General features: G+C 45.0%; 1 protein-coding gene across 11 annotated transcripts in view; it reads left to right on the forward strand.

Annotated features, from left to right (window-relative positions):
* The window catches only part of MAD1L1 (mitotic arrest deficient 1 like 1), a 557,068-nt gene that overhangs the window by 396,381 nt on the left and 133,637 nt on the right, over nt 1-27,050 (forward strand). The window contains exon 17 of one of the 11 annotated variants that reach the window (XM_037910948.2): nt 1,934-3,812. The exons of the other annotated variants lie outside the window; for them this stretch is intronic. Within the exon in view, the coding sequence (XP_037766876.1) occupies nt 1,934-2,019 (86 nt within the window). The 3' untranslated portion in view covers nt 2,020-3,812. Of the gene's footprint in view, nt 1-1,933; nt 3,813-27,050 lie in introns of those variants that run through there. 11 annotated transcript variants of the gene reach the window in all.

Genomic DNA, 27,050 nt, shown 5'->3' on the forward strand with positions numbered 1-27,050 from the left:
GCCCTCGGAGACAAAGAGGTATAAAACCATCTCAACACCTTTAAATGAAAGCCAGCCCCATGAATTCCCCCTGGAAATGTATTGGCAACCAGTGCAGAGTATAGAGCACTTCTGTTATGAGCTCTCTGTCTGCAACAACCTAATATGAGGGCGGCTGATTCTCCGCTAGGCTTTGGCTTCCATGTGGTCTCATCTTGTAGCCATGTGCAGATCACATTACAAAGAATAGTCTAACCCTAAGGTGACAAAGGTATGGCTTGCTGTGGCAAGGTTCAGGTCAGAGAGCAAAAGTCACACCTATCTCTGTCTGATAAAAAGGCTCTTGGCCACAGCTTCCATCTGAGCATCTAGGAGCTGCCCAGCATATTTAAGACAAGATAAAACCAAACCCTCCTGCTATGATGCATGCGCTCCCTTAGTCAAGAAATGCTGATACAGTCTTCACCAACTCCTCTAGCTGCTCCCCCCCCCAGCTTCTCCACATCACCTGAATGCTGTCTGGACTGAACCTCAGTTTGCTAGCCCTCAGCCAGCCCAGACCATCGGTCATTCATTCCACTGCACAAGCCAGGTCAGACATAATGGAAGCACAGAGCTGGATGAAATAAGCCTGCAGAATGACAGCAGCTGACTGCAGAATATCCCTTCACTGATTCTCTTAATAGCCTCATACGCATATTGAATAAAGGGAGTGACTAAATACATCCCTGCAATACCAAGTATAGCAGGTTCCCTGGGCAGGTAACTGCCCAAAATTACCCTATGTGATGATCAGATAATACTATGATGGGTACACAGTATAAGAACTTAAATAATATAGAATAGAGACCTCCATAAAGAAAGGATCAGAGGCACTCGAGCGACTTCATCCATCCTTGCTAGAGACTGCAGATGTGTCATCAAAACTTCATGATTAGTGGCATCAAAGGCAGCTGACAGATCTAAAAGAATTAGGATAGGCACTTTGAATAGGTTGATAATGTTGATGATGTGTAATTCCCTATTAGACTTTGTTGTATTGTTATCTTTGACTATAATGAAATGAGAGAGAATTTGAAAAATTGTTTTTAAAAGAGCAAACTTTAGCAGAGCGAGGTTTGGAAAGTGGATCTTAAACCGGCAGGAGCGATCCCTAGGTCCTCTCCCACATAATAGGGGTATGCCAAGGTGGCTTCATCCTTGAAGTCCATTTTAGCCAGAAACCTGTGGTGGATGGAGTTGTTTCCCTTAGAACTTGACTCACGTGTCTTCACCTCCCCAAGACATGGGGCATATGCCACAGGAGTTTGTTAGCTCCCCAAAGCATGGGCTGGGGTATCTGTGGTGCTCCTAGTTGGCAATTCTTGCACACCTTCATCCTAAGCCACTGTTTTCTGCTTTAGGATCCTTCCCTTTCCACACACCCAAAATAGATCATTGGATTTGGGGCAGTGCTAAGTTGGGACTGACAACACCAACTCGTTCCATGAGTCTCGTTAGAGTTTTCAGTCAGACAGAAAGTTTGCCAGGTCCCAAGGTTTAGTTCCAGCTGGCGACATTCTAAGCTAAATGCAGAGAACTTTTGCAATAGCTGGAAAAGAATTCAAAATGGTAACTACGGTATCTTGACCACACTTTGGAGAGATGGATGGCCATAAGTTCCAGCTCTCTAACCCCATATTTGTTAAAAATAGAGACCCGTCCATGTACCAGTCCCTGCAGTATTATAGCCACATCAGCAACTGCCCCCTTTATTATTGTAAGCATAGGTGTTCCTTAATGGTAGGACAAATGAACAGTTAGCAAAGAGTAGGATAAAAGCGGTTAGAAATCTATACACTTGCACTGAAGGCTTATAAAAATTCTCCCCCTGCTGTGTGCATGGTTTAAAATTGGAATGTTTGACACTTAACAGAACCTGGATAATTCTTTGTTGTTTCCCTTTAATGTTCAGAATGCAACAGAAGGGTTCCTGTGACAAGCTGGAGAAGTATCGCAATGACGTTGAGGCTTTTTCTAATTAGAGAGTCCCTCGGATGACTCGCTTTCGGGTGGTTGGAATGCTGGCTGGTTTGAGAGTGTCAGCAGCGCTGGCCACTACAGCGGAGTCCTGTCAGTTCAGAATTTGTTTTGCCCTTCAGAAATCAAGAGGTGCAGCCTATTTGCTCTAACAAGGAGAGTCTGTGATGAGAGAAATTATAACTGCAGCCAGCCGTGCTAGTGACTTCACCATCTGTTGTGAAGGCTGTGGCTTGAATGCCAGAACTGTCGGTAGCAAGCATAATGATGACAATATTTTGCGCTTCTGTAGCACTTTCCATCCGAGGGTCTCAAAGTACTTTCCAGACGTTAATTAAAACTTCACAACATCCTTGGGGAGGTAGGTAAGGTTCTCCACATTACCCTTTTCTTGCTTGCAGAGTGGAAGAGAATGTGTCACTAATGTTTGGAAAACAAGTCCTTCCGGCCTTCCGTTACCCAGCTGCTTCAGGGAACAATAAAGCCTTGTACACTTGGGTTAGTGCAGGTGAATTTAAGTCAGTGATGCAGTTATGAAGAAAAGCTTGACGGGTTAACCACAGGTTGGAATCTGGTACTGAGAATGATCTTGACATTCCTGCTGTTTGTGCTGGCTCAAACTGGAAGCATCATTGACCCCTGAGCCCAAAGATAGGTTCAGGTCTGACTTTGGAAGGGACTCTTACTCCTGACCTCTGCCTCCTTGAGAGTACTGTGGAAATGGTACTTCAGGCTTGTGAGCAGAGGGAACTTTGTACCTCATTGTTCCACAACAGTGGCAGTTTGTTTTGCATGGTTGTTACTGCCTGAGGAGAGAGTTTCCTTTTCCAATAATGGAGGGCAATAGAGTAGTTAGGGGGCATAGAACAGCCCGACCTGAGCCAGCCTACCTATCTGACCCAGTTTCTGGGGAACTGAGTATCCCTTTTACATACATTGCAGTTGGTTGGACTTTGCGGGGCTACTCCTTCCATTCAGAATTCAAAGTATATAGTGCGACGTTGCACCCCATAATGCATTATGGGAATATGCTTATGAATGTATATATGACATAACTGGAATATGTTTTATGCTACATATGCCATGTAACATATCTATGTAAAGGTTATGATCTACTGAATATATTCATCCTATTTGTATGCATGTGTCGTTGTATTTGAAGTTATGAATATTGGCTGTATACTTGTTTGATTTTAAATAACCTTAGTAAGGCATTTGGTCAGCTTCTTTAGAAAGGAATTTGCAAGTTAAATGCCCAGTCAAGAAGCACTTACCAGACAATGGATCTTGGAAGGCTCCAATCCACATAAGAAGTCTACATGAGAATGTTCAAGGCAGCATGTGAACCATGGCTGCTACCTGTAAATTCTGAGTCATGCATGGACATGTGACTTGCCCATGTGACTCCAAAACTCCATCTTGTAACTGGAATTCTACATGGGGGAGGGAGGGGTATCCACTCACAAGAGAAAGTCTATTTAAATGGAGACCCCTCCATTTTGTCTTCAGCTGGCTCAAGAGATAGCCTCTCCACGCTGAAGCATACCTGAAAGAAACTGGAACAAAGGACAGTAACTACAGGGGGTGTGAGTGACTGCTGGACCCAGACTAGAAGGAGACTAGTCTGTAAAAGGAAGCTTACTAGAACTCCTTTGAGGGTGAGGTTTTATCTGTATTCAGTTTTCTTACTGTATTAGGCATAGACTTGTGGGCTTTATTTTGTTTTGCTTGGTAATTCACTTTGTTCTGTCTGTTACTACTTGGAACCACTTAAATCCTACTTTCTGTATTTAATAAAATCACTTTTTACTTATTAATTAACCCAGAGTATGTATTAATACCCTGGGGGGGGGGGGCAAACAGCTGTGCATATCTCTCTATCAGTGTTATAGAGGGCGAACAATTTGAGTTTACCCCGTATACGCTTTATACAAGGTAAAATGGGTTTATTTGGGGTTTGGACCGCATTGGGAGTTGAGCATCTGAGTGTTAAAGACAGGAACACTTCTTAAGCTGCTTTCAATTAAGCCTACATCTGTTAGGGACATGGTTCAGACCTGAGTCTGGGTTTGCAGCAGGCTAGCGGGTCTGGCTCAAACCAGGCAGGTCACTGAAGTCCCAAGCTGCCAGGGCAGGAAAGCAGGGGCAGAAGTAGTCTTGGCACATCAGGGGGCAGCCCGAAGGGGCTTTCTGTGATTCAACCCATCGCATATAGATATATTCAAAAGATATTAAAGTACATTCTCTTCAGCACCTCCAAGAGGCAATGCACAGTTATCAAATGACATTATGTGATGGGTGGGCATGTTGGGCAGGGAGGAGGGTGAAAGACAGTTATCTGCAAAAGTTTGTAGATAGGCTGAAATGGGGGGAGCCCACATTGTGCTTAATTATTCATAGAATCATAGAACTGGAAGGGACCTTGAGAGTTCTTCTAGTCCAGTCCCCTGTACTCAAGGCAGGACTAAGTATTATCTAGACCCATCCCTGACAAGTGTTTTTCTAACCTGCTCTCAAAAACTTCCAATGACGGAGATTCCATAACCTATTGCTGGGTACTGTGTGTACTTTTGTCTGTTATTTACTTAATTTTAAATGCCAGGTACTAAAGGGCATTGGCATCAATTAACTGTTTAATTGAACTTGTAAAGAAATCACGTCATTTAGTTATCCAGTTACAGACACATACTGAAAAGAAGAGGAAAATCCCTGGCCTTTCTTTTCAGTCATTCTGTTCAATACTCTTTGTCCATTATTTGCTTTTATTGTACACTTGTGTCTCTCTGGAGCAATGTGTATATGCCGTATTTCTCTCAAATGAAGGAATGCACTTTCTCTCTTCCCACTACATGCTGCGTCTGTTGCTCTTTGTTCTTGGTTGATTTAGCTACTGCTTTCTTTGTTTCCCTCTAAATTCCTTTCATTGAGTTTGGATGAGATGCCTATGTTGGTCACGGTGCCAGGATTTGGGTACTGCCTGACTGGGACTAAGGGCAGAATCCAGCTCATACTCTCTCTCTTCCCAGTCTGTACACCTTTCAGTGCATGCTCTGGATATTTATTCTCTTGACAACAAAATATCTTCCTAAGCTTTCCTCTCCAATTGGATAATTTTCTTTGTCAAATCCTGTAGTACATCACTACAGTGATATAAATAATAAATGACGATAACCAGTAAAACACACCTTACCAAGAATTTTAGTGGTGAGAGTCCTGCTTCCTTCACTACTGATTAACAATAGGAAATGGTCTTTCTTTAGCTCTTCAGAGCTTGTCTCCCTTCTTCTGTACATAAAGATTTATTCAAAAGTGTTCTTTTCTGTTTAATCACATCTTAAAATGTTGTTCTCAAACTTTTCACTTTCTTTCAAGTTGCCTTAAGCAAATAATAGCCTCAGTGCCTTATGCTTCTGTGTCCGGTGTGGGTTTGTTTTCTTCACAGGCCGAACTTTTTTCTTGACCCTCACTTCTTATCACTCTTCTCACACTGGTATCAGCAATGTTATGTCACTTAAGTGCTTTTGCAGTTTCCCATGTTTTACACCTCCTGCTTTCTTCATGTTTAGGTGCTTGAAGCTGTTGACATATTTTTCTCAGATAGTCCACTACTTTTCTGAAAACAAGATGATATTCTGTTTCTGAGCTCAGAGCTTAGTTCTTTCTTCATGCCCATGCTGTCTTTGTCCTCTCTAATAGTAATACCTATCCCTTATGTAGTACTTTACATCTTCAAAGCATGGTATAAACATTAGCTATTCAAGTTTACATATCATGCCCTAAAATATGGTAAAGGAAAACTGCAGTGGAATATAAAACAGTTTGCAGTCACTTGATCCAGTGTAAAACCTGATTGAATCGCTAATTATTTCTTGAAAATGCTGTGTCTAATTACATGTATCAAGACAGGAAACCAGGACACAGCAACCAGAAGCACTGGAAGCTGCAGACAGACAGATGTAAGTTCTGTATTATTACTAAGGTTGTTTTGGATGTACATACTAAAATAATATGCAAAATAAAAAACCCTCTCCTCTGTGGCTGCAGCTTTCTGATCTTTCCTGTTTTAATACATATAATCAAGTCTACATTTCCTGTTGGAATTTTCATTAATGTTGCAGCCCCAGTTATTACACAACTGCCTATTTCAGGTCAGTTGGGCTTCTGAAACATTTTCAGATATTTTTAAATACTGCTGTGTAACTTTCTTATTTTCAGTATTATGATTAAGTGAAATTTTCTGAAGTCATCTAAGGCATTAGTACATATGGTTTTCTTTTAATAAATCTTTCTTATTAAATAGCTGCAAAGAATACAAACCATAATTCACCTTATCCTTATCTATTACTTCTCAGTATGGCATGTGTGACGGGGCAAGGGCCAGATGGCTATAGAAAAGTAGTGGGAGATAGATATATTAGCTCCAGGCTAAACAAATCCCTGGTACCAGGTTAAGTGAAATGGAAGCTGCTCCAGGTTAATTAAGACACCTGGGGCCAATTAAGAATTTTCTAGAAGGCAGGGAGAATGCTAGGTTGATTGGGACACCTGAAGCCAATCAGGGGCTGGCTGAAACTAATTAAAAGCTTCCCAGTTAGTCAGGTGGGTGTGCATGTCAGGAGCTGTGGGAGGAAGTTGTGCTGGTGGAGAGACTGAGTAGTATACACCATATTAGGCACAAGGAAGGAGGCCCTGAGGTAAGGGTGAAGTGGAGCTTGAGGAAGTGAGGGCTGCTGTGGGGGAAGTAGCCCAGGGAATTGTACATGTCATGTTTCTAAAAGGTCAGCTACCAGAGCCAATACTATTAGGGTCCCTAAGCTAGAGCCTGGAGTAGAGGGTGGGCCCGGGCTCCCCCCCCCCCCCCCCCGCACCTTTGCCCCCTGATTAATCACTGAGCCTGGGAGACAACAGAGACTGTGCAAGGAAGGATAACTTCTCCTCACCTCTCTTGCTGGCTTATGATGAAAATGGCTCAGTAGACTGTGACCCTTGTCTCTAGAGAAAGAAGGGTTATGTGGAGGGTCACAGTGAGCCTTTGAGGCTAGCGAAATTCGCCAGGAAACGCGGGACCCACGGAGGCAAGGACAGAGCTTTGTCACAACTGGTGTCAGGAGTGGGACTTCATTCACAGCGTGGCAGAAGAAAGAGGTTTTAAAAAAAAAAAAGTGCACTGGGGTTTTGGATTTTTTTTGTTTGTTTTTGTTTGTTTGCTTTGTACCACAATGGAGGAGGTGGTCAGAACTCTGGTACAAGCTGCGGCAGCCCAGCAGGAGACCACCCAGGTTCAGGCAATGGCACAACAGGAGTCTATGCGGCTACAGCAGGAAACCAATCAATTATTGATGAGCCAGGCGACCCAAGATCATGCCCTCTTGAGAGAGGTGGTGGACCAGCTGAAGATCCTCACCACCCAGGCCCGGGAGTCCGATGGGACGCGAACCCTGAGGGCCACTGGTTGTCTGCCAAAGATGACGTCAGGAGATGACGTAGAGGCATATCTCCTCTCATTTGAAAGGACTGCTCAGCGTGAGGCGTGGCCCCAGGAGCAGTGGGCCAGCATTCTCACCCCTTTTTTGTGTGGAGAGGCCCAGAAGGCCGACTTTGACTTGCCTGCCACGTATGCCACTGACTATACCCGTCTGAAGGCAGAGATCCTAGCACGATCAGGGGTAATGGCAGTGGTAAGGGCCCAGAGGTTCCATGAGTGGAAATACCAGGAGAACAAACCCCCGAGGTCCCAGCTATTCGACCTCATACACCTCGCATGGAAGTGGTTACAGTCCGAGGTGTGCAGGCTGAAGGAGATTTTGGAGACCCTGGTCATCGACCATTACATGCGGGGACTGCCGCCAGATCTCTGCAAATGGGTAGGCCAGAACGATTCGTCTACGTACAACAAGATGATCACACTGGTAGAAAGACGGATGACAGCCAGGGAACTGACCCGACTACCCAAGGAAGGCCCCTTTCGAAGCAAGCACCCGACCCCAACCCTGGAAGGTTGGGCAGCCAAACCCCTGGGGAGTCCTAGGTGGAAGGGGGGGGGTGAAAACCAGCGGGGACCCCCAGAAGGAAGGGATTGGCCTGAGTGGGGGGGACCCCGGGACTAAACCCCTAACCCCCAGGATAGGGGAGTGATTAAAAGCAATTATAGATGTTATGCATGTGGGGAGTGGGGACACATAGCAGCACAGTGTCCCAGCACCGAGGAGCCTATGCAATGTAACTTGGGGGATTGGGAGGTCCCATGCTCCCTTATCCACCTCGCGGGGGTCGCATTAGCCCTGCATAATTACACCAGGCCAGTGAGGATAAATGGAGCAGAGACTACAGTGCTTGTGGACTCTGGGAGTGCTATCACCCTCATATTGGGTAAGCTGGTAAAAAATAGTCAGCTGCTACAAGCCAAACGCGTAGCAGTGACATGCGTGCATGGGGCCATGAGCCATTACCCCACCATCCCAGTGGAGACAGAGGTTCAGGGAAACCCCATTGAGGTGACTGTGGGCATAGTTCCTAAACTTCCATATCCTGTAGTCATTGGGAGGGACTATCCAGGGTTTGATAATTTACTCCCCCTGGAGAGGCTGGAAGGAGGTGGGGAACCCTGAGGACAGCGACTCGTCACCGTGGGAATGTCAACCCCCAATGTTCGCTGAGATTTCTCAGGATCTGTTCTCCGCCCCCCGAAAGACCCGGAAGACAAAAAAGAGAGGAAGGCCTTGGGAACCCGGATCCTGACCCAGGGCCAGAAGACCTCCCTAGTAGGCAGATGGACGCGAGCAGCCAACAGAGAAACTTCCACCACAGAAGGTGAGCTAGAAGCTGCCCCCAGCCACGACGGCGGCGAGCCGTTGGAAGAAGCAGAAGCCGGCCCCTGGGAGCTTGGGCAGGTTAGTGGCGGGAGAGAGACTTTTTTGGGCGGGACCAGGCAGAGGGTCCCAGATATGATAAAGCCAGGAAGGAGGTGGCCGAGATCGATGGGATACCCGTGAATGGGAAGGTCCGGGGTCCCGGACCTTACTTTATAGTGAAGAAAGATCTCCTGTACCGCGTGGTGCAAATGCAGGAGCAAGAGATACAACTTCTGGTGCCACGAAAACGTCAAAAAGCCATATTGAGTCTCGCCCTCAGTGACCTGTTTGGAGGACACCTAGGGGTAGAGAAAACCCAGGCACGGATCCTGCGGGGGTTCTTCTGGCCAGGAGTACATGAAGATGTCCGGCGATACTGCACCTCTTGTCCGGAGTGTCAATTACATAGCCCTCGCCCGCACTTGCGGGCTCCTTTGATACCTCTTCCAATAATAGAGGTTCCTTTCGAACAGATAGCCATGGATCTGGTAGGGCCCCTAGAGAAGACAGCTTGGGGCCACCAACATGTGCTTGTTGTACTGGACCATGCAACCCGGTACCCGGAAGCTGTTCCCCTGCGCAACACAGCTTCCAAGACAATAGCTAAGGAGCTAGTACAAATCTTTGCCCGGGTTGGGCTAGCAAAGGAGATATCGACACCTTTCATGTCCAAGTTGATGAAAGATCTCTGTTCATTGCTCCATGTACAAGCCCTACGGACCTCTGTATACCACCCGCAAACAGATGGCCTTGTGGAAATGTTCAATAGGGACGATAGACGATTGATCAAGGCCATGATCAGGAAAGTGGTGAGCCGGGATGGGAAGGATTGGGATACCCTATTGCCTTACATCATGTTCGCCATCCAGGAGGTTCCGCAAGCCTCCACGGGTTTCTCTCCATTCGAACTACTATATGGGCGCCACCCTCGGGGCATATTGGATATAGCCAGAGAAGCCTGGGAAGAGGAGCCAAATCCCAGAAGGAACATAGTTGAGCATGTACTGCAGATGAGAGATCGGATAGCCCGAATTACGCCCATTGTACGGGAGCACTTGGAGAGAGCACAGGAGACCCAACGAACCCATTATAACCACCAAGCGAAGCTTCAACTGTTCCAACCAGGGGATCGGGTGATGGTACTGGTGCCCACAGCAGAAAGTAAACTGTTGGCCCAGTGGCAGGGACCCTATGAAATAATTGAAGCCGTGGGAGAGGTGAACTATAAGGTGCAGCAGCTAGGCCGCCGGAAATCGGAGCAAATTTACCACATAAATCTTCTAAAACCTTGGCATGATCGAGGGGCATGCTTAGTCATGCAGGAGACCCTTCCCCAGGAGGATAACTTACATGAGCAAGTGAGGATATCATCCGATTTGACGCCGATCCAAAAGATCGAGGCAGCCGACATGATTAATCGCAACCGAGATGTGTTCTCTACAAAACCAGGGCAGACGACTGAGACCTATCACCATATCCGCACGATCCCCGGAGCCAAGGTAACATTGAGACGCTACCGAATCCCAGTAGCCAAAAGAGAAGAAATCAAGGCCGAAGTAAAGAAAATGTTAGAATTAGGAATTACTGAAGAATCTTACAGTCAGTGGTCCAGTCCAATTGTTCTAGTGCCTAAACCTGACGGTACCATGAGATTCTGTAATGACTTTCACCGACTGAATGAAATATCCCAGTTTGATACATACCCCGTACCGCACATCGACGAACTGGTTGATGGACTGGGTAGTGCCCGATTCTTGACTACACTGGATCTGACAAAAGGGTACTGGCAGATTCTTCTGACCAAAGAAGCTAAAGAAAAGACAGCATTCTCCACCCCAGATGGGCTATTCCAGTACACCGTCCTCCCTTTTGGGCTACATGGGGCCCCAGCCACATTCCAGCGCCTCATGGATAAGCTGCTGCGCCCCCACACTAGTTATGCAGCTGCATCCCTAGATGATGTCATCATCTATACGCCAGACTGGGGAACCCACTTGGAGAAAGTTGGGGCAGTACTGTGCACCTTAAGGCAGGCTGGCCTCACTGCTAATCCTGCTAAATGCTGCATAAGGCTAGCAGAGGCTAGGTACCTGGGATATATTGTGGGAAGGGGCATAGTGAAGCCCCAAATGAATAAGCTAGAGGCAATTCAAAACTGGCCTCGGCCGACCCAAAAGAAGCAGATCCATGCATTCCTAGGCGTGGTAGGCTACTACCGACAGTTTATTCCCCACTTCGCCCCTAGAGCAAGTCACTTAACAGACCTGGTGAAGGCCCAAGGTCCAGACATGGTAAAGTGGACCGACGCAGCAGAGGGGGCATTTACAGACCTTCAGATGGCCCTCTGTAATGACCCCGTACTCATAGCCTCGGCCTTTAACAGGGAATTTATTTTACAAACAGACGCTTCTGAGGTGGGGTTGGGAGCAGTTCTGTTGCAAATGGTGGGAGAAGAGGAACAGCCGATCCTCTACCTAAGCAGAAAGCTTCTCCCAAGAGAACAGAAATACGCAGTAGTCGAGAGAGAATGCCTTGCTGTCAAATGGGCTATGGAGACACTGCATTATTACCTCTTAGGCCAGCGATTTACTCTTGTGACGGACCATGCACCCCTCCAGTGGATGCAGCGGAATAAGGAAAAGAATGCAAGGGTCACCAGGTGGTTCTTATCCCTCCAACCATTCCAGTTCCGCATACGGCACAGGGCTGGATGCCACCATGGCAACGCTGATGGTCTGTCACTAGCATACTGCCTGGCGTCCCAAGTTGCCCAGCTCTATGGTGTTGAGTGGGGGGGGGTGGGGGGGGAATATATGACGGGGCAAGGCCAGATGGCTATAGAAAAGTAGTGGGAGATAGATATATTAGCTCCAGGCTAAACAAATCCCTGGTACCAGGTTAAGTGAAATGGAAGCTGCTCCAGGTTAATTAAGACACCTGGGGCCAATTAAGAACTTTCCAGAAGGCAGGGAGAATGCTAGGTTGATTGGGACACCTGAAGCCAATCAGGGGCTGGCTAAAACTAGTTAAAAGCCTCCCAGTCAGTCAGGTGGATGTGCATGTCAGGAGCTGTGAGAGGAAGTTGCGCTGTTGGAGAGGCTGAGTAGTACACACCATATCAGGCACAAGGAAGGAGGCCCTGAGGTAAGGGTGAAGTGGATCTTGAGGAAGTGAGGGCTGCTGTGGGGGAAGTAGCCCAGGGAATTGTACATGTCATGTTTCTAAAAGGTCAGCTACCATAGCTGATACTATTAGGGTCCCTGGGCTGGAGCCTGACGTAGAGGATGGGCCTGGGCTTCCCTCCCCCCCCCCCCCTTTTGCCCCCTGATTAATCACTGAGACTGGGAGACAACAGAGACTGTGCAAGGAAGGATAACTTCTCCTCACCTCCCTTGCTGGCTTATGATGAAAATGGCTCAGTAGCCTGTGACCCTTGTCTCTAGAGAAAAAAGGGTTACGTGGAGGGTCACAGTGAGGCGAGCGAAATCCGCCAGGAAACGCGGGACCCACGGAGGCAAGGACAGAGCTTTGTCACACGTCTGTAAATTTTTATGGCTAATTAAAATATGCATCCGATCACATGCTTTCTTTACAATTTCTATTAAGCCATTGTTTGACTTCTGGTTTCAGAACCTTAGAACAAATAAATAAAATGGAGAGAGCAGCATGATAAAAAGCCCTAATAAAGTACAGCGGATGTCCCTTGTTTTCAGCCCACTGTACCCTTTGAGGTAGTTGTTAATAATGTACATCAGCCAAAATACTTTGAGTATTTACTTAATATTTACTGACACATGAATGGCCAGAGGAAAGATCAGAATACCCAAAAGATGAAAATGCATTAAGAGATCTCCAGGTCCTCACCTCACCATCCTGTCCCGTTGCACTGGAAGAAAAGATATGGATTACATTATTTTCAACTACTTTGGTTTAGAACTTTCATGTGTAGTGTTCAAGTCTGCACACGTTATTTTATTCAGTGACTTGGTCTGTTAACTTTAGTTTCTTTACTATTTCAAATCCCTTTTCCTTGCTATTTCAAAGGCACTGGTACAATAGTGCAATGTTTAAGTTGCAGACTCGACAGGAAAATGTCTAAATCAAAACATTTTGGGAGAGGATGAAGTAGCAGATGTTTTCCATCTCTAACTATCTACGTAAAAAAGCTAACAAGAATGAAAAAGTTTCTATAAATACTAGATATGTTAAAAGCTTTTAGTAGTCTTGGTCCTAATCTACCTGATAGTATTCCTTTAATTTTATTTTTCATTACAAACTCATCTTAGTTCTACTTGTTAACAATCTAGTTTTCCTGGTGATGGTGGCAGCATGGCTCCAGAGAATAGGGCACTAGACAGGGAATCTAGATACACAAGGTCTGTACCTAGGTCTGCAATGGCTTCCCTGTCCCTTTGTCTCTCCATATATTTCAGTTTACCCATTCATAAAATTGGAATGCCAATATATGTAAAGCCCTTTGACTTCTACAGATGAAATCTGTTAAAAACTGAGTAGTATTAATTATTATTTTATTAACATTAGAATAACATCTCACTCATCCAAATCTGAATAGAGCTGTAGAAGTAGCTTACTGCACATAGAAACAGACAACTCAATATTATTATATAGGTATGGTTTTCTCTAGGTACCTCGGAATGTATGCAATTACGGAAAATTAAAATGAGTGCTTTTAATGTGCCATGGAAAGGGAATAGGATAGAAGAAGATGGAAAAGGCCAAGGGCTGCTGAGGCTTGCTCCCATTATCACAGGAAATTGATTATATGGGACCGCCCATTGCATCTTAGTGGGTGATTCCCACTCAGTGCTTCAGAGGAAGAGGACAAATGTGCGGCGCTGTGGATTAGAGTTGCAGGATTTTTGCAGAGATTACTCATACGTGTGAGCAGGCCAGCATATAGCATGGCCTTTAGTGGTCATTTTTCTTTATGTACAAATTTACTATGCTACATCATCGCGTAAACTTAGCTGAGCAATTCTGCTAACAGTTATTTACAGATCTCGTGTACAAAGAACTTCTGTGTGTGTCATTGTAACAGGTTGTGCTCACCACCGTGGCGCCTCCTGCTGGTTGCTCCAGGAAGTAGCTCTGTCCATCAGCAGGGCACCCCTCTCTTGTGGTGTCTCACTCTCCGTCACTGCTTCTCCACTGTCTCCGCTGTCTGTGGGGACCCACGTTGCTCCTGGACTGTGGCATCCTCTTCAGGGCACAGCCCTCTGGCTGTGCCCCAACTCCATTGTCTCCCCCATTCTGGGGGAACCGGCAGTCCTTTGCCTGGCCTTTTGCTGCAGTGGCAAACCGCAGCCCCTAATCTAGCCCCTCGCTCAGGGGCAAACTGTAGTCCTTTGGCTGGCCACTTTCTTCAGTAGCCAGTGGGGCAAAGGGGGGGCCCAGGCCCACCCGCTACTCTGGGCTGCGACCCAGGGACCCTATAGCTGGCAGCTGCTCACTGCTTCTCCCTCCCTTCTGCCGATACCTGCTTTCCCTGGGCCGCTTCCCCGTAGCCCCAGCACTGACTCAGCCCCTGTATCAAGGCCACAGTCTGGGAGCCAGCCAGGCTGGAGCTCCACTTGCTCCCCTGACCCTGCTCAGCACTGCTCTGTCCCAGGTACTTCTCTCTACAGGCAGCCAGTCCTTCTCCCTCAAGCTCCAGGAAGAGACTGACTCCTCTGCCCTGCAGCCCTTCTTATAGGACCCAGCCTGGCCCTGATTGGCTGCTTCTAAGCCTTCCTCTGATGGGCTGGGTTCTGCACAGCCACTCCAAAGGCTGCTATTAACCCTTTGCCAGCCAGTGAGGGGCAACTGCCCTGTCACAATCATTCTCCCTCTTCTTCTCTGCCCCACCAGTATGATTTAATCTAAAACCCCGGCCAACCTGTTCCAGCATTTGGCTCCATTAACAGTGAGCAGCACTTTGTCCATGATACTCAATTCCATTGACCCCATCTGGAAGAATTCATGGGAGTGCAGAATAAAACCCTTTTTAAAAAAAACAAAACAAAACAAAAAAAACCTTAGTTTAAATTATTCTTGATCTTGGAAATCTAGGATACTGAAGAGAGAAGACGTACGTGTGTATGTGTGTTTTCACACCTTCCGTGTGATGATTCTTGGGAACTAAAGAGTCAAAGCTCCATGTACAGTACTCAGCTCTTCTCCTGCACTAGAAAAGAAATACCCTTATTCCACAATAGCACAGGATTATGGAACTCCGTGTCTGGGGTGACCTCATTATGACAATATTGTAAAGAATAACCACACCTCTCCCCTCCCAAGTGCCCACCTTTGAGTTAGAGTAGAGGAGAGCAAGGTGGAGGAGACTGAAGCAACACAAGGGGCAAGCAGAAGATCATCCAAACCAAAGATGTGCACAGAAGAGAGGAAGGAAGGCGGATTCAGCAGGATGGATAGGGGGAGTGTAAGTTCAGATAGAAAAGGATAACAAAAATATTCCAGGTTGGCTATCCTTGGAGCCTTCTACAACAGCTGTTGTTAGCAGAGCTCTCTGTGATAAGCATGTCAGACTCCCAAGGGATTCCCAAAGTGCTCTGTAAACTTTGCAGTTATGCAAACTCTAAACAGGGATTACTTCATCCATCACTGAAATACATTCACTCCTGGAGTGAAATTTAATACCAGACAGCAACACTACATGGTACCAACAGCAGAAATTGAGGAGTGCCTTTGAGTTGAAACCTCAGCGGGAATTTAAGTAGCCAGAATGTTATTACCTTAGTTGGAATTTGTTTAGGATGTTGTAGTTAACATCCCATCTCTTAACAAAAAATGCCATGGACTCTTTAATGATCCGGACCTACATTATACATCTCTGAACCTCCAGGAGCACTGTGGTCCCTAACACCATGTTGGGACCTTTTGGTTCAGTGCTGATTCAGAGTCAGAGTGCCATCAATTGAATCACAGGGTGAGACTTAGTTAAAAGGTCAGAATTGTGTCTGCTTACATAAAGGCAAATGTAATCTAGTCTCTTCTCTGAAAGTGCTTATACCAGAGATATGAAAGTCCATGTGCCTGGGAGCACAGATGTAAGGACTACGAGGCTAAATAGGCTAGTAGAAAAGCACAGTTTCCCAGTTTGGAAGAATGACACCAACAGGGTTGGGTGAGGTGGATGAAAGCTACAGCTGTGTTCTAGGGTGAAGGGGAGAAGGAATGTTTTCATGACAGCAAAAGCAGAAGAGGAGAAAAGAGAGGCTGTGACTCCTGTGTTCTGCTGGCCTCCAGGTATAACAGAAATGAGACGCTGTTTGTTCCTTGTTCTGAGAAGTTCTGGTGTGTGTCGAGCATCCCAGTGTAATGATTTCCCACTAGCACTTTCCTGATTTTTCACTCGTCTTCCATGTTCTCTATGGCCTTCAGCAGTTTTTGAACTAATTTTGCAATCCTTTGAATTTTTCTCTTCTGCAGTTTGGCTTCTGTGATTTAGAAGAGGATTAAAAGCCTCATATCTATAGGGAGAGAAGAGCTTTCCCTTCAAGACATGCATTGGCTTTCATAACTATTCTGTGTGTTAAGAGATTTGAGATGGTACATTGAATGATTCTGCATCTGCTGTTTGGGATTTCTCCATTGTTACCAAATTCCATCACTCGTCATTAGCAAAGGGATGTTACATCGATACTATCCAGTTCTGTAGGCCCCATATTACTCATTTGCATCTGAATTATGCTGAGCGTAAGTTTAATTGTAATCAACTGGGTTGCTTGTGCTCCGTCAAACTATCTCTATTGTGTTTGCTTATCTCCAAGGTTTTGCTGCTTTAGAATTCTGCTTTAGATGTGGTTTTAAAGTTGTCAAATTCCAGGGCCAAGGTATGAGTTTTACCAGTAAGCAGAGAGAGACGTGTTGTCATAATATGAGCACAGGTCCGTGAAGACAGGAGTTCCTGAGTTAGCCCAACTTAATTAATGCCGTAGAATTAAGCCACACATTTTATTTGTCTTCCTCAGTTTCCCTGTCTGTAAAATGGGGATAGTACTTACCTCAGATTTTTGAATGGTATAATTGTTTGTCCAGCACTTCAAAGATGAAAAGCACAATGTAAGTATCTTTTTTATGTATTTAAATGATTTATGATGTGTGCAAAAATGCTTATTTTTGCTCCTAACACAAGCTCATCTGGGAGACATTGCAGCTGGAACCAACCAACCAAAGAAAAGAAAGAGGGGGAAAAAAGTTCCACATGGGACCTTGTGTGTTGTTACATAACAGCCAAACTAGCTGTTTCAGGACATTTGGCAAGGGAAACCCTGGTCAAGAGTTTGGGATACAGTGGCATATTTATATGCATGGAGCTAATTTCCTTTAAGTTATTCATTTCACTTAGGGAAATTCCTAGCCTTCTGAGAGAGTAGGAGCAACGATTCATTTATTCTTTGTCTCATTCAGCCCCAGGCAAGCCTGAAGATTCCCTGCCACTTATAGTTCTGCTTTTTTAACTGATTCCATTAATGGATCTTAAGGATTTTCTTCTAGCATGAAAAGGGTTAAGAATTCTCTCTTCGCCCCCCTCCCCCCCTTCCTCCCCATACCCCCACATCCTCTTTATATGGAGAGTTCTTTCTTTTCTCTTTTCTTTCTTTCTTTTTTTTTTTTGGCATCTCCAGCTGTTTCTACAGTCTTCTCCCCCTAATCTGCCACTATCTGAGGAATTCATTACATTTCAAATCGGAAGACTTGCTGCATACATTAGCAGGTTTTAATAGACTTGCCATGACTCAAAAAGGAGGGGAGGAAAAGAGAGAGAAGATTTAAAACTCTTGTCTTGCCGAAAGCAGACAGATTGACTCAAAAATGACTCAGTCAATAAAAGATGAGTTTTGAAAAGGCTTCCCTCTGCTCAAAGGGAGCTCATATTCCAGGGAATTAGGTTTTTCTAAGCCCACTGTCAGAAATTAATAATACATACAGCATGTAAAATGGATTTAGCCCTGTACAGCCTTATACAAACATATCTTTGACTTGCTAAATGTGGCATGACTACCAGGATTTCCCAGCCTTTATCCCAGGAGTTTGTCATCTCTCCAGAATGGTGACCTCAGTGGAATTTTTAAGCACATCAAAAAAACCCTAGTAAATGCGCTTTTCATTTACAATGTGTTCCCGCTCTTCTCCCTGCACCCAGCTCCCCCTCTCGAAGCGACTTTTATTTTCAGTGAAAATTAAGCCAAAACCTCTAGTTAAATTATCAGGCTGTAGAGACCCCTTTACCTAGTGCCTTTCAGCACCTTTACAACTAAGTCAGAGATGCAGAGCTTTCTGTAGTATAACCTGAACCCCCAAGTCTGTACATTTTTTTCACTGTGGCAAAAGCCCCGCAGGCCATGACAGTGTTTCTTTCTTGAAGTGGTTGAAGGAAGCTGACCTGTCCTACTAGATCTGCCCATACTGCCCTCCTTGGCTGCAAATACATAGGGTCTTCCATGGCACGGGGTTTTTGTCAGAGCTAGTTTGAACACACAGAGGTCTGATCTCATCCTCTTCCCCCTTCCCAGCTTGACCCCACCTGGAATTAGTACCAACCTTAAAATATTTCACGTTTTGCTCTTTGAGAGAGGGTATGACTGCACAGCAAAAGCTGGGCACGGGCTAGCTTACCTGAGTTGGCTAAAATCCAGCGACCACGGGTAACTGTAGCAGGGAAGATAGTGCAGTGTGGGCTTCAGAACAGACTGGCTAGCCAAGTATGTACCAGGGTCCATGCTGGGATTGTATGACTTGTGCCGAACACCACACAGCACTGCATTCATTGCTGTGTCACCCAGGCCAGCTGGATTCTGGAGTCCAACTAGATTAGTCCGTGTGCAGCTTTTGCTATGTACACATACCCTAAACGCTTAACCTAGATCAGTGGTTTTCAGCCTTTAATTTGTGGACTCCTAAAAAAATTTCAGATGGAGGTGTGGACTCCTTTGGAAATCTTAGACATAGTCTCCAGACCCCCAGGCTGAAAACACTGTTTTATGTTAAAAACAATCTTCGCAGACCCCTTAGACCAGGGGTTCTCAAACTGGGTATCGGGACCCCTGAGGGGGTCGCAAGGTTATTACATGAGGGGCTGCAAGCTGTCAGCCCCTACCCCAAACCCCGCTTTGTCTCCAGCATTTATAATGGTGTTAAATATGTAAAAAAGTGTTTTTAATTTGTAAAGGGGGGTCGCGCACTCTCACATATTCTAAATTTCCCACTGCCTATCTCTGTAAGCTGTTTCCAACATCCTCTTCTCCTGTCATGCCCTTTTTTTCATCTGTCTGTATCCTGCTAAGTATTTGCATCGGTGTCCTATGCTCACAAAAGGAGCTGTATGAAATGCATTGCAGTGACATGACATCCAGCAACCTTTTAAAAGAAGAAACAAATATTATGAATGGCTCCATTTTAACTAGTATGCACTGTACAGATATTTCCTGGGTTGGAAGCGTGCAAAACTGGGCATAGTGCTCAACCCCAGGCCCTGTCCCCACTCCACCCTTTCACCCAAGCCCCCATCCCCACTTTGCCCCAGGCTCCGCTCCCACTCTACCCCTTCCCCCAAGGCCTCACCCCTGCCCCGTCTCTTTCCACCCAGTTCCATCCCCTCCCCAAGCGCTTCCTGTCCTGGTTTCTCCCTCCCTCCTTCCCAGTGCCTCCTGCATGCTGCGGAACAGCTGATCCATGGTGGGCAGGAGGTGCTGGGAGGGAGGGGGAGCTGGCTGCCAGCGGGTGCTAAGCACCCACTAATTTTTTTCCATGGGTGCTCCAGCCCTGGAGCTCTTATGGAGTCGGCGCCTATGCATAGTCTTCATGTGTTCACACATTCTGTAGGAGATTAAACTTCTTAGAAGTGGAGAAATGCACCGGAAGATTTCAGTGTCGGTTCTTTCTCCCATCCACTTTTCCTATCAACACAAACAGCTGGTCAGGATTTTCTTGTGTTACTCTGGGTCCCTCAGCAGAGATTTCTGAATATGGGTTTTGGGGTGTTAGTTCAGAAGAGGTCTGCATCCAAGACACAGTACCAAAAAGAATTTTTCAAGACTGGTCTCCCTGTAAGCTGGTAGAAAGAACTCGCTGGTTCAGCAACCACAAAACTCTTCAGTCAGCAAGGGCTCCTCCTCAAGGTTTTGTTCTTGAGGTTTTGGAGTACAGGAGAGTCAGGTTTCCTACTAAAGACATATTTCTGGTGAAATTACAGAGGTGATCAAGGCCAAAAGAACAAGCTTCATTATTTCTTTTGTTTTGCATTTGTTTGCATTTCAGTTCATTTTTGCTTTAATTTGTTCCATGTTCTCTTAACTTGGGAAGGGAGTTTTCCCAGCGAATATTATGTCACTTTAGCCTCCAGCTGTTGTGCTGGGACATAGTCACCCAATAATCTCGTTGGGGATAATTGCTGGTGTCTTTTCAGATCATTTTTGTGAAAGGTGACAAACTGCTTGCCAGAATGAGATGTTAATAACACAGAGGTGCCCCTTGTTTGAAAGCCGGTGCAGAAATTACCCAATGCGGTTGTTTGAGAGTCAGAATTGTAATCGTAAGATGTGAAGAACGGATCTGTTCATTTGCATATAATTCCAGGGCTTACGTGTCATCTTTGTGTAAACCATACAATTTCCAGCGCAGTAGGGATTGTGTGCTCATAATATAGAGAGACAGGAAGATGGGCTCTCCCTCTGCATGGATCTTGGTTAAATAACTGTGTAATCTGTTTAAGGAAAATAGAAGGCAGAAGCTGCTGGCGAGGAAACAGACAGCAGTATGTACTGCTCTTGTGTCCAGTTTTGTCTCATCTGAACACTATATTAGGAGAAAGGGAAGAATCTGCTTCTTCTTTGTTTCTATTGCAAATCAGGTGTAATATGTTCCCTTAATTCTATCACAGGCCATTGGGATGGGGGGGGGGGTGTTCTTCTGGTGGACAAAGTCTTCTCAGCTGTCTTTAAACTGAGACTGATCTCTGTATGAGATATCTAGATCAGACACACAGACCCTTTAAACTGAAGGATAGAGACTTTTCAACCTGTTGCAACTACATAAGTTTCTTCCATTCTTTTGTAAGAAGGAGAGGGTTTTTGGAAAGTGTGAATGGCCCAGTTAGAGGGGATCATTATGTGATATTGAATTAGAGTTCTTTGAGTATTTGGTTTTTATTTCTCTCTCTCTCTCTCTCTCTTTAATAAACTAGAAAGCCACTCTGCCTAGCCAATCAGTTGCCAATGATAAACTTAATAATTAGAGCCCTAGTGCCCAACTTCCAACATTTCTAATAAAATTATATTAATATTTAATGCCCAATTATTAAATATTTAAACATTTAAAACTGAAATAGTTTGAAAGTTAGCATGTGATGAATAATTCAAAAGTCTGAAAATGAGACTCCGCTTTTGGGCTGAGCATGATGCTACCTTATCTCCCAGCCTAGCAATTAGTTTGGTTCCTACTGCTGGTCTTGGGACAGTTGTTGCAGGATCTGAGGAGACTTCAGTTCTACATTACTAAGGGAAGCAGAATTAGTGCAGTGTGTAGTTATGGGAATAGCCCTTCACATTAACATTAACACTTCAGGATCATGTGATGGAAATACAAGATTCAAAGGCACGATAATATGATTGAAAGTCTCGCTATCCAGATGATGGCTCTGTTACCAAGCATCTTGTAAACCTCTGGGGAAAACATGATGGTTCACCCTTACATTTTTGTCACATTGCTGCAGTTTTGCGATTTGAAAGGATTTTCCCCTGTTGCTGCTTTGCTGCTCCATGGTGAACCATCATTTTGTTCATCCTCAGCAGTATTATCTATAAAGAATTGTTTTCATAAAGTGGACTCCAGGAAGTAAAGTAGAATATGAAAAATGGACCAATAAAATGGGTCAGGACCTGCTTTTCTTTGAGCTTGAGAGAAGAGGGCAAGGGCATTTTAAAGTGTGCACAAAGGAAATGTTTAGTGTAGTTAATTAGCAGATGGACCCCTTACTAGAGCAAGAGGAACAAAGGCGGGGCTGGGGGGAGGTTGAACTGTTTGGTGTAAAGAGGCAGTGCTTCCTTGGTGTGAAATGTGTTTGAGGTGGTGTCACTACTTTTAAATATCATCAAGGAGTTAAATATAAATAGAGGGATCTAATGGAGGTTGCACCTTCTCGCTGAAAAGTTCAAAATGTGAGAATCTCTGTTTAAAAATAAAACAAACAAAAAAGAGTTGGCAGTGGTATTTGTTTCCTGCTGGGAGGGTAAAATGCTTTGCATTTTTTTCCTCTCGATCTTCTAGGAACCACTGGCTTGCCTCCTTGCTGCTCACAGCAGAAGCAGTTCCATTAGTCTGGGGGCATGAATACAAACGAAATGCCAGTCTGACCTTTTGGTAAAGCTGGCTTACCTGGGGAGTGGAGGGAGCTGTACTGGCTCTGGGAAATGAGTGCTAGAACTCGTAACAATACATAAAGTCCATCAGGGGTCAGAAGGGGGATTAGTCTAATGTATAGTGTAGCACACTTGTGTATGTCTTCAAAATATTAATTTTACTGAGGAAAATAGGAGCATAAATTCTGGCAAGTCAAGTGTAAAAGAATAAGTAGGCAGGCAAAAAAATTGAAGAGCAACTAGCAAAAGACTAACAGCAAAAAAAATTAAGAAACAGGAAGCCTGACAAACAATCAGTGGGGCCACTGGACAATTAAGGGGCTAAAGGAGCACGCAAGGAAGACGAAAGTCATTGTGGAGAAGCTAAATGGATTCTTTGCATCAGTCTTCACTGCAGAGGATGCGAGGGAGATTTCCACACCTGAGCCATGCTTTTGAGGTGACAAATCTGAGGAAGTGTCCCAGATTGAGGTGTTAATAGAGAGAAGGTTTTGGAACAGATTTATAAATTAGACTCTAATAAGTAACCAGGACCATATGGTATTCACCCAAGAGTTCTGAAGGAATTCAAATGTGAACCTGCAGAACTAGTAACTGTGGTATGTAACCTATTCCTTAAATCAGCTTCAGTACCAGATGACTGGAGGATAGCTAATGTGACATCAATTTTAAAAAAAAGACTCCAGAGACCATCCTGGGAATTACAGGCCAATAAGTATAACTTCAGTACCAGGTAAATTGGTTGAAACTGTAGTAAAGAACAGAATGATCAAACACATAGATGAACACAATTTGTTGGGGAAAAGTTGGGGGAAGTCTAGTTTGGATATTAGGAAAAACTATTTAACTGGGAAGGTGGTGAAGCACTGGAATGGGTTACCTAGGTAGGTGGTAGAATCTCCATCCATAGAGGTTTTTAAGGCTTGGCTTTACAAAGCTCTGACTGGGATGATTTAGTTGGGGTTGGTCCTGCTTTGAGCAGGGGGTTGGACTAGATGACCTCCTGAGGTCTCTTCCAACCCTAATCTTCTATGATTCCATGAACATGGCTTTTGTAAAGAGAAATAATGCCTCTCCAATCTATTAGAATTCTTTGAGCAGGTCAACAAACATGTGGACAAGGGCAACACAGTGGATATAGTGTACTTGGACTTTCAGAAAGCCTTTGACAAGGTCCCTCATGGAAGGCTCTTAAGCAAAGTAAGCAGCCATGGGATAAGAGGGAAGATCCTCTCAAGAATTAGTAATTGGTTAAAAGACAGGAAACAAAGGATAGGAATAAATGATCAGTTTTCAGACTGCGGAGTAGTAATAGCTGGGTCCTCCAGGGATTTGTACTGAGACCAGTGCTGTTCAATATATTCATAAATGATCTGGAAAAATGGGTTAACAGGTGGCAAAATTTGTGGCTGATACAAAATTACTCGAGATAGTTAAATCCAGAGTAGACTGTGAAGAGTTACAAAGGGATATCACAGATCTGGGTGACTGGGCAACAAAATGGCAGGTGAAATTCAGTGTTGATAAATGCAAAGCAATATATATTGGAAAACATAATCGTAATAACAGCAGCTGTCAAAAAAGCTACCAGGATATTAGGAACCATAAGGAAAGGGATAGATAATAAGACAGTAAATATCATGATGCCACTGTATAAATCCATGGTACCTTGAATACTGCCTGCAGTTCTGGTCGCCCCTTCTCAAAAATATATATTAGAAATGGAAAAGGTGCAGAGAAGGACAACAAAAATGATGAAGGGTATGGAACAACTTCCACATGAGGAGAGATTAAAAAGACTGTTCAACTTTGAAAAAAGACAACTAAGGGAGGATATGATCAACATCTATACAATCACGAATGGTGTGAAGAAAGTGACTAAGGAAGTGTTATTTACCTCTTCACATAACACAAGAACCAGGCTTAAAACCCAAAGAAATTAATAGGCAACAGGTTTATAACAAACATAAGAAAGTACTTCTTCACACAACACACAGTCAACCTGTGGAACTTGTTGCCAGGGGATGTTGTGAAGGCCAAAGAAATAACTAGGGTCAAAGAAGATTTAGAGTTATGGAAAATCCACACTCTGTAGCAATATACTTATACCGACCTCAGTGTAGACAGTGCTATGTTGACGGGAGCTGGAGTACCTGTGCCAAAGGGAGAAGCGCTCTCATTGACAAAGGTAGCGTCTTCACTAAGCACTACAGCAGTGCAGCTACGCCACTGCAGTGCTGTAAGCTATGACAAAGCTCTGTCCTTGTCTCCGTGGGTCCCGCTTTTCCTGGCAGATTACGCTAGCCTCAGAGGCTCACTGTAGCCCTCCACGTAGCTCTCTAGAGGCAAGGGTCACAGCCTATCGAGCCATTTTCATCATAAAGCCAGCAAGGGTGGTGAGGAGAAGCTATCCTCCCTTGCGCAGTCTCTGTTGTCTCCCAGTCTCCGTGATTAATCAGGGGGGTAAAGAGGGGTGGGCGGGCCTGGGCCCACCCCCTACTCCAGGCTCCAGCCTAGGGACCCTAATAGCATCAGCTATGTGTACAATTCCCTGGGCTACTTCCCCACAGCAGCCCCCACTTCCTCAAGATCCACTTCACCCTTACCTCAGGGCTTCCTTCCTTGTGCCTGATGTGGTGTGTACTGCTCAGTCTCTCCAACCGCACAACTTCCTCCTACAGCTCCTGACATGCGCACCCACCTGACTAACTGGGAGGCTTTTAACTAGTTTCAGCCAGCCCCTGATTGGCTTCAGCTGTCCCAATCAACCTTGCATTCTCCCTGCCTTCTGGAAATATCTTAATTGGCCCCAGGTCTTAATTGACCTGGAGCCTCTGCCATTTGCTTATTCTGGTAACAGGGATTTGTTTAGCCTGTGGCTAATATATCTATCTCCCATTACTTTACTATAGCCATCTGGCCTTGCCCCGTCACAAAGCGTAGAGAACCCCTAAGCCTCTGGCTGCCGGATGCTGGTTCTGGATGACGGGATGGATCACTTGATAATTGCCCTGTTCTGTTCATTCCCTTAGGAATCTGGCATTGGCCGCTGTCAGAAGACAGGATACTGGGCTAAATGGACCATTGGCCTGACCCAGTATGGCAGTTCTTATGTTCTAAAATAACAAATATACCGGGTGAGGTTGGGGTTAAAAGTTTTTATCAACCTGAGTTTTTGCTCATTGCGTCCCAAGTGAGAGCCAATAACACCTTTATTCTACCCCACCCCATCATGTGTTCTGTATATGCCACATATTTTCCAGGAAAGCTGTTTTAGATTTCTGGAGTTAGAGCATTTTAAATGTTTGGGTTTGGTACTATTTTTATATCCCTCTGCATATACAGACAAGCTACTTTAGTATCATAGCGTCCAACCATAAAGACCAGGGGGAAGGAGGGGTTATTGAGAGAAAGGGAGACGTTATAACATACACAATTTAGAAACCTATCAAATGATCTAAAATAGCCTTTCCGTAAATAGCAATGTCAGAATTTTAATGTCCAGTATCTGGGGAACTTTCTGGCATAAAAGTAAAAGTTCTTTGTTCCTGTGGGAAGCTAGAAATTGCTCCTTTCCAATGGCATAAAGCTCCCGTCTCTAGCCCTGATAAGTGATGAAGCAGTGAACTTTAAACATGCCTCGGGTGCAGGATTGGCTGTTGTCCACCCTGCAGCTTGGATGAGTGTGTAATCCCTGTGGGAAATTCCTCATTTTGGAGGAGAGAAGAAACAAATATTTCAGGTGCAGTTTATCTGTTGAAATAGCCGCTGTTTGATGCACATCAGAGGCTTTAAATGTTGGTGACAGTAACAATAATAGTCGTGTCCCAGTGGAAATGAGTTAGTGGGTAGAGTGCAGGGGAGGCAGTCAAAGGCCTGTGATAATATCTAGTGGTTCTGCAATGTAACACATGTAATTACTGTGTGTGTGTGTGTGTGTGTGGTCCCCACAACATCAAAACCACTGCTTTTTCTGTAAAATAGCTGACTGAAGACATGTTTTTCCCCTTCTCCACCCAAATGTAGAATTCCTCCTCCATGCTCTCTATTCATATTATCTGGGACTGTAGCCCAAGAACTAGTTGCAATCATTTAAAAAAAAAAAATCTGTCTTATTCTCTGACATAGATGGTCTGTAATGTATGTGATACGCGCTCAATATTTGCTGACTGGGGGATGGCTAAAAAGGTTGTATTGTGACTTGCTCAGGGTGACCTGCATAACTCATTCCCTGATTCACACTTATGCCTAGTGTGATAATCGTAACCTCTTGCTTATAAAACATTTCTACCATTTCATACCCTCCTGTGTCTGAAGTGTGCATGTGCACATAGACACAATTTTAGTATATTAATTACTGTAGAGGTGAGGTTTGTGTTTAGGAAACTGTTGCCTGGTGGGTTGGAAGAGAGGTAGATGCTGGGTTTTTTCTGTCTCCTGTGCATGAAATGCCCTCTCAATCCATGCTGGAAAATCAGAAGAAAAACAAAGGGAGCAGCAAGGCAAGAAGATGGAAGCAGAACCCAGGGTCCATGTGAGGGAGCCAGAGAAAAAGGGAATAGAGATGAAGGGTGCGGCAAGGTTCTGTAGGGCCTTGAAGAGCAGGATGGGATGAAAGTGATTCTAGAGTATTGTGGAACATGCAGCAGCTACCAGGGGAAGCAGAGACTTCATACATTAGACTTTGCAGGGACAATGTGTACGCTGCACAGTCCAGGAGCTTGCAGTGACACTCCCCCTGGCAACTGGAAGGGGGGGAGAAGTGCTGCCCCCCCCCCCCCACTATTGCTTAACTCCTGCAAAGCTCAGTAGCCTGATGACT

This window comes from Chelonia mydas, chromosome 10 (assembly GCF_015237465.2).
Source record: "Chelonia mydas isolate rCheMyd1 chromosome 10, rCheMyd1.pri.v2, whole genome shotgun sequence".
NCBI lineage: Eukaryota > Metazoa > Chordata > Testudines > Cheloniidae > Chelonia > Chelonia mydas.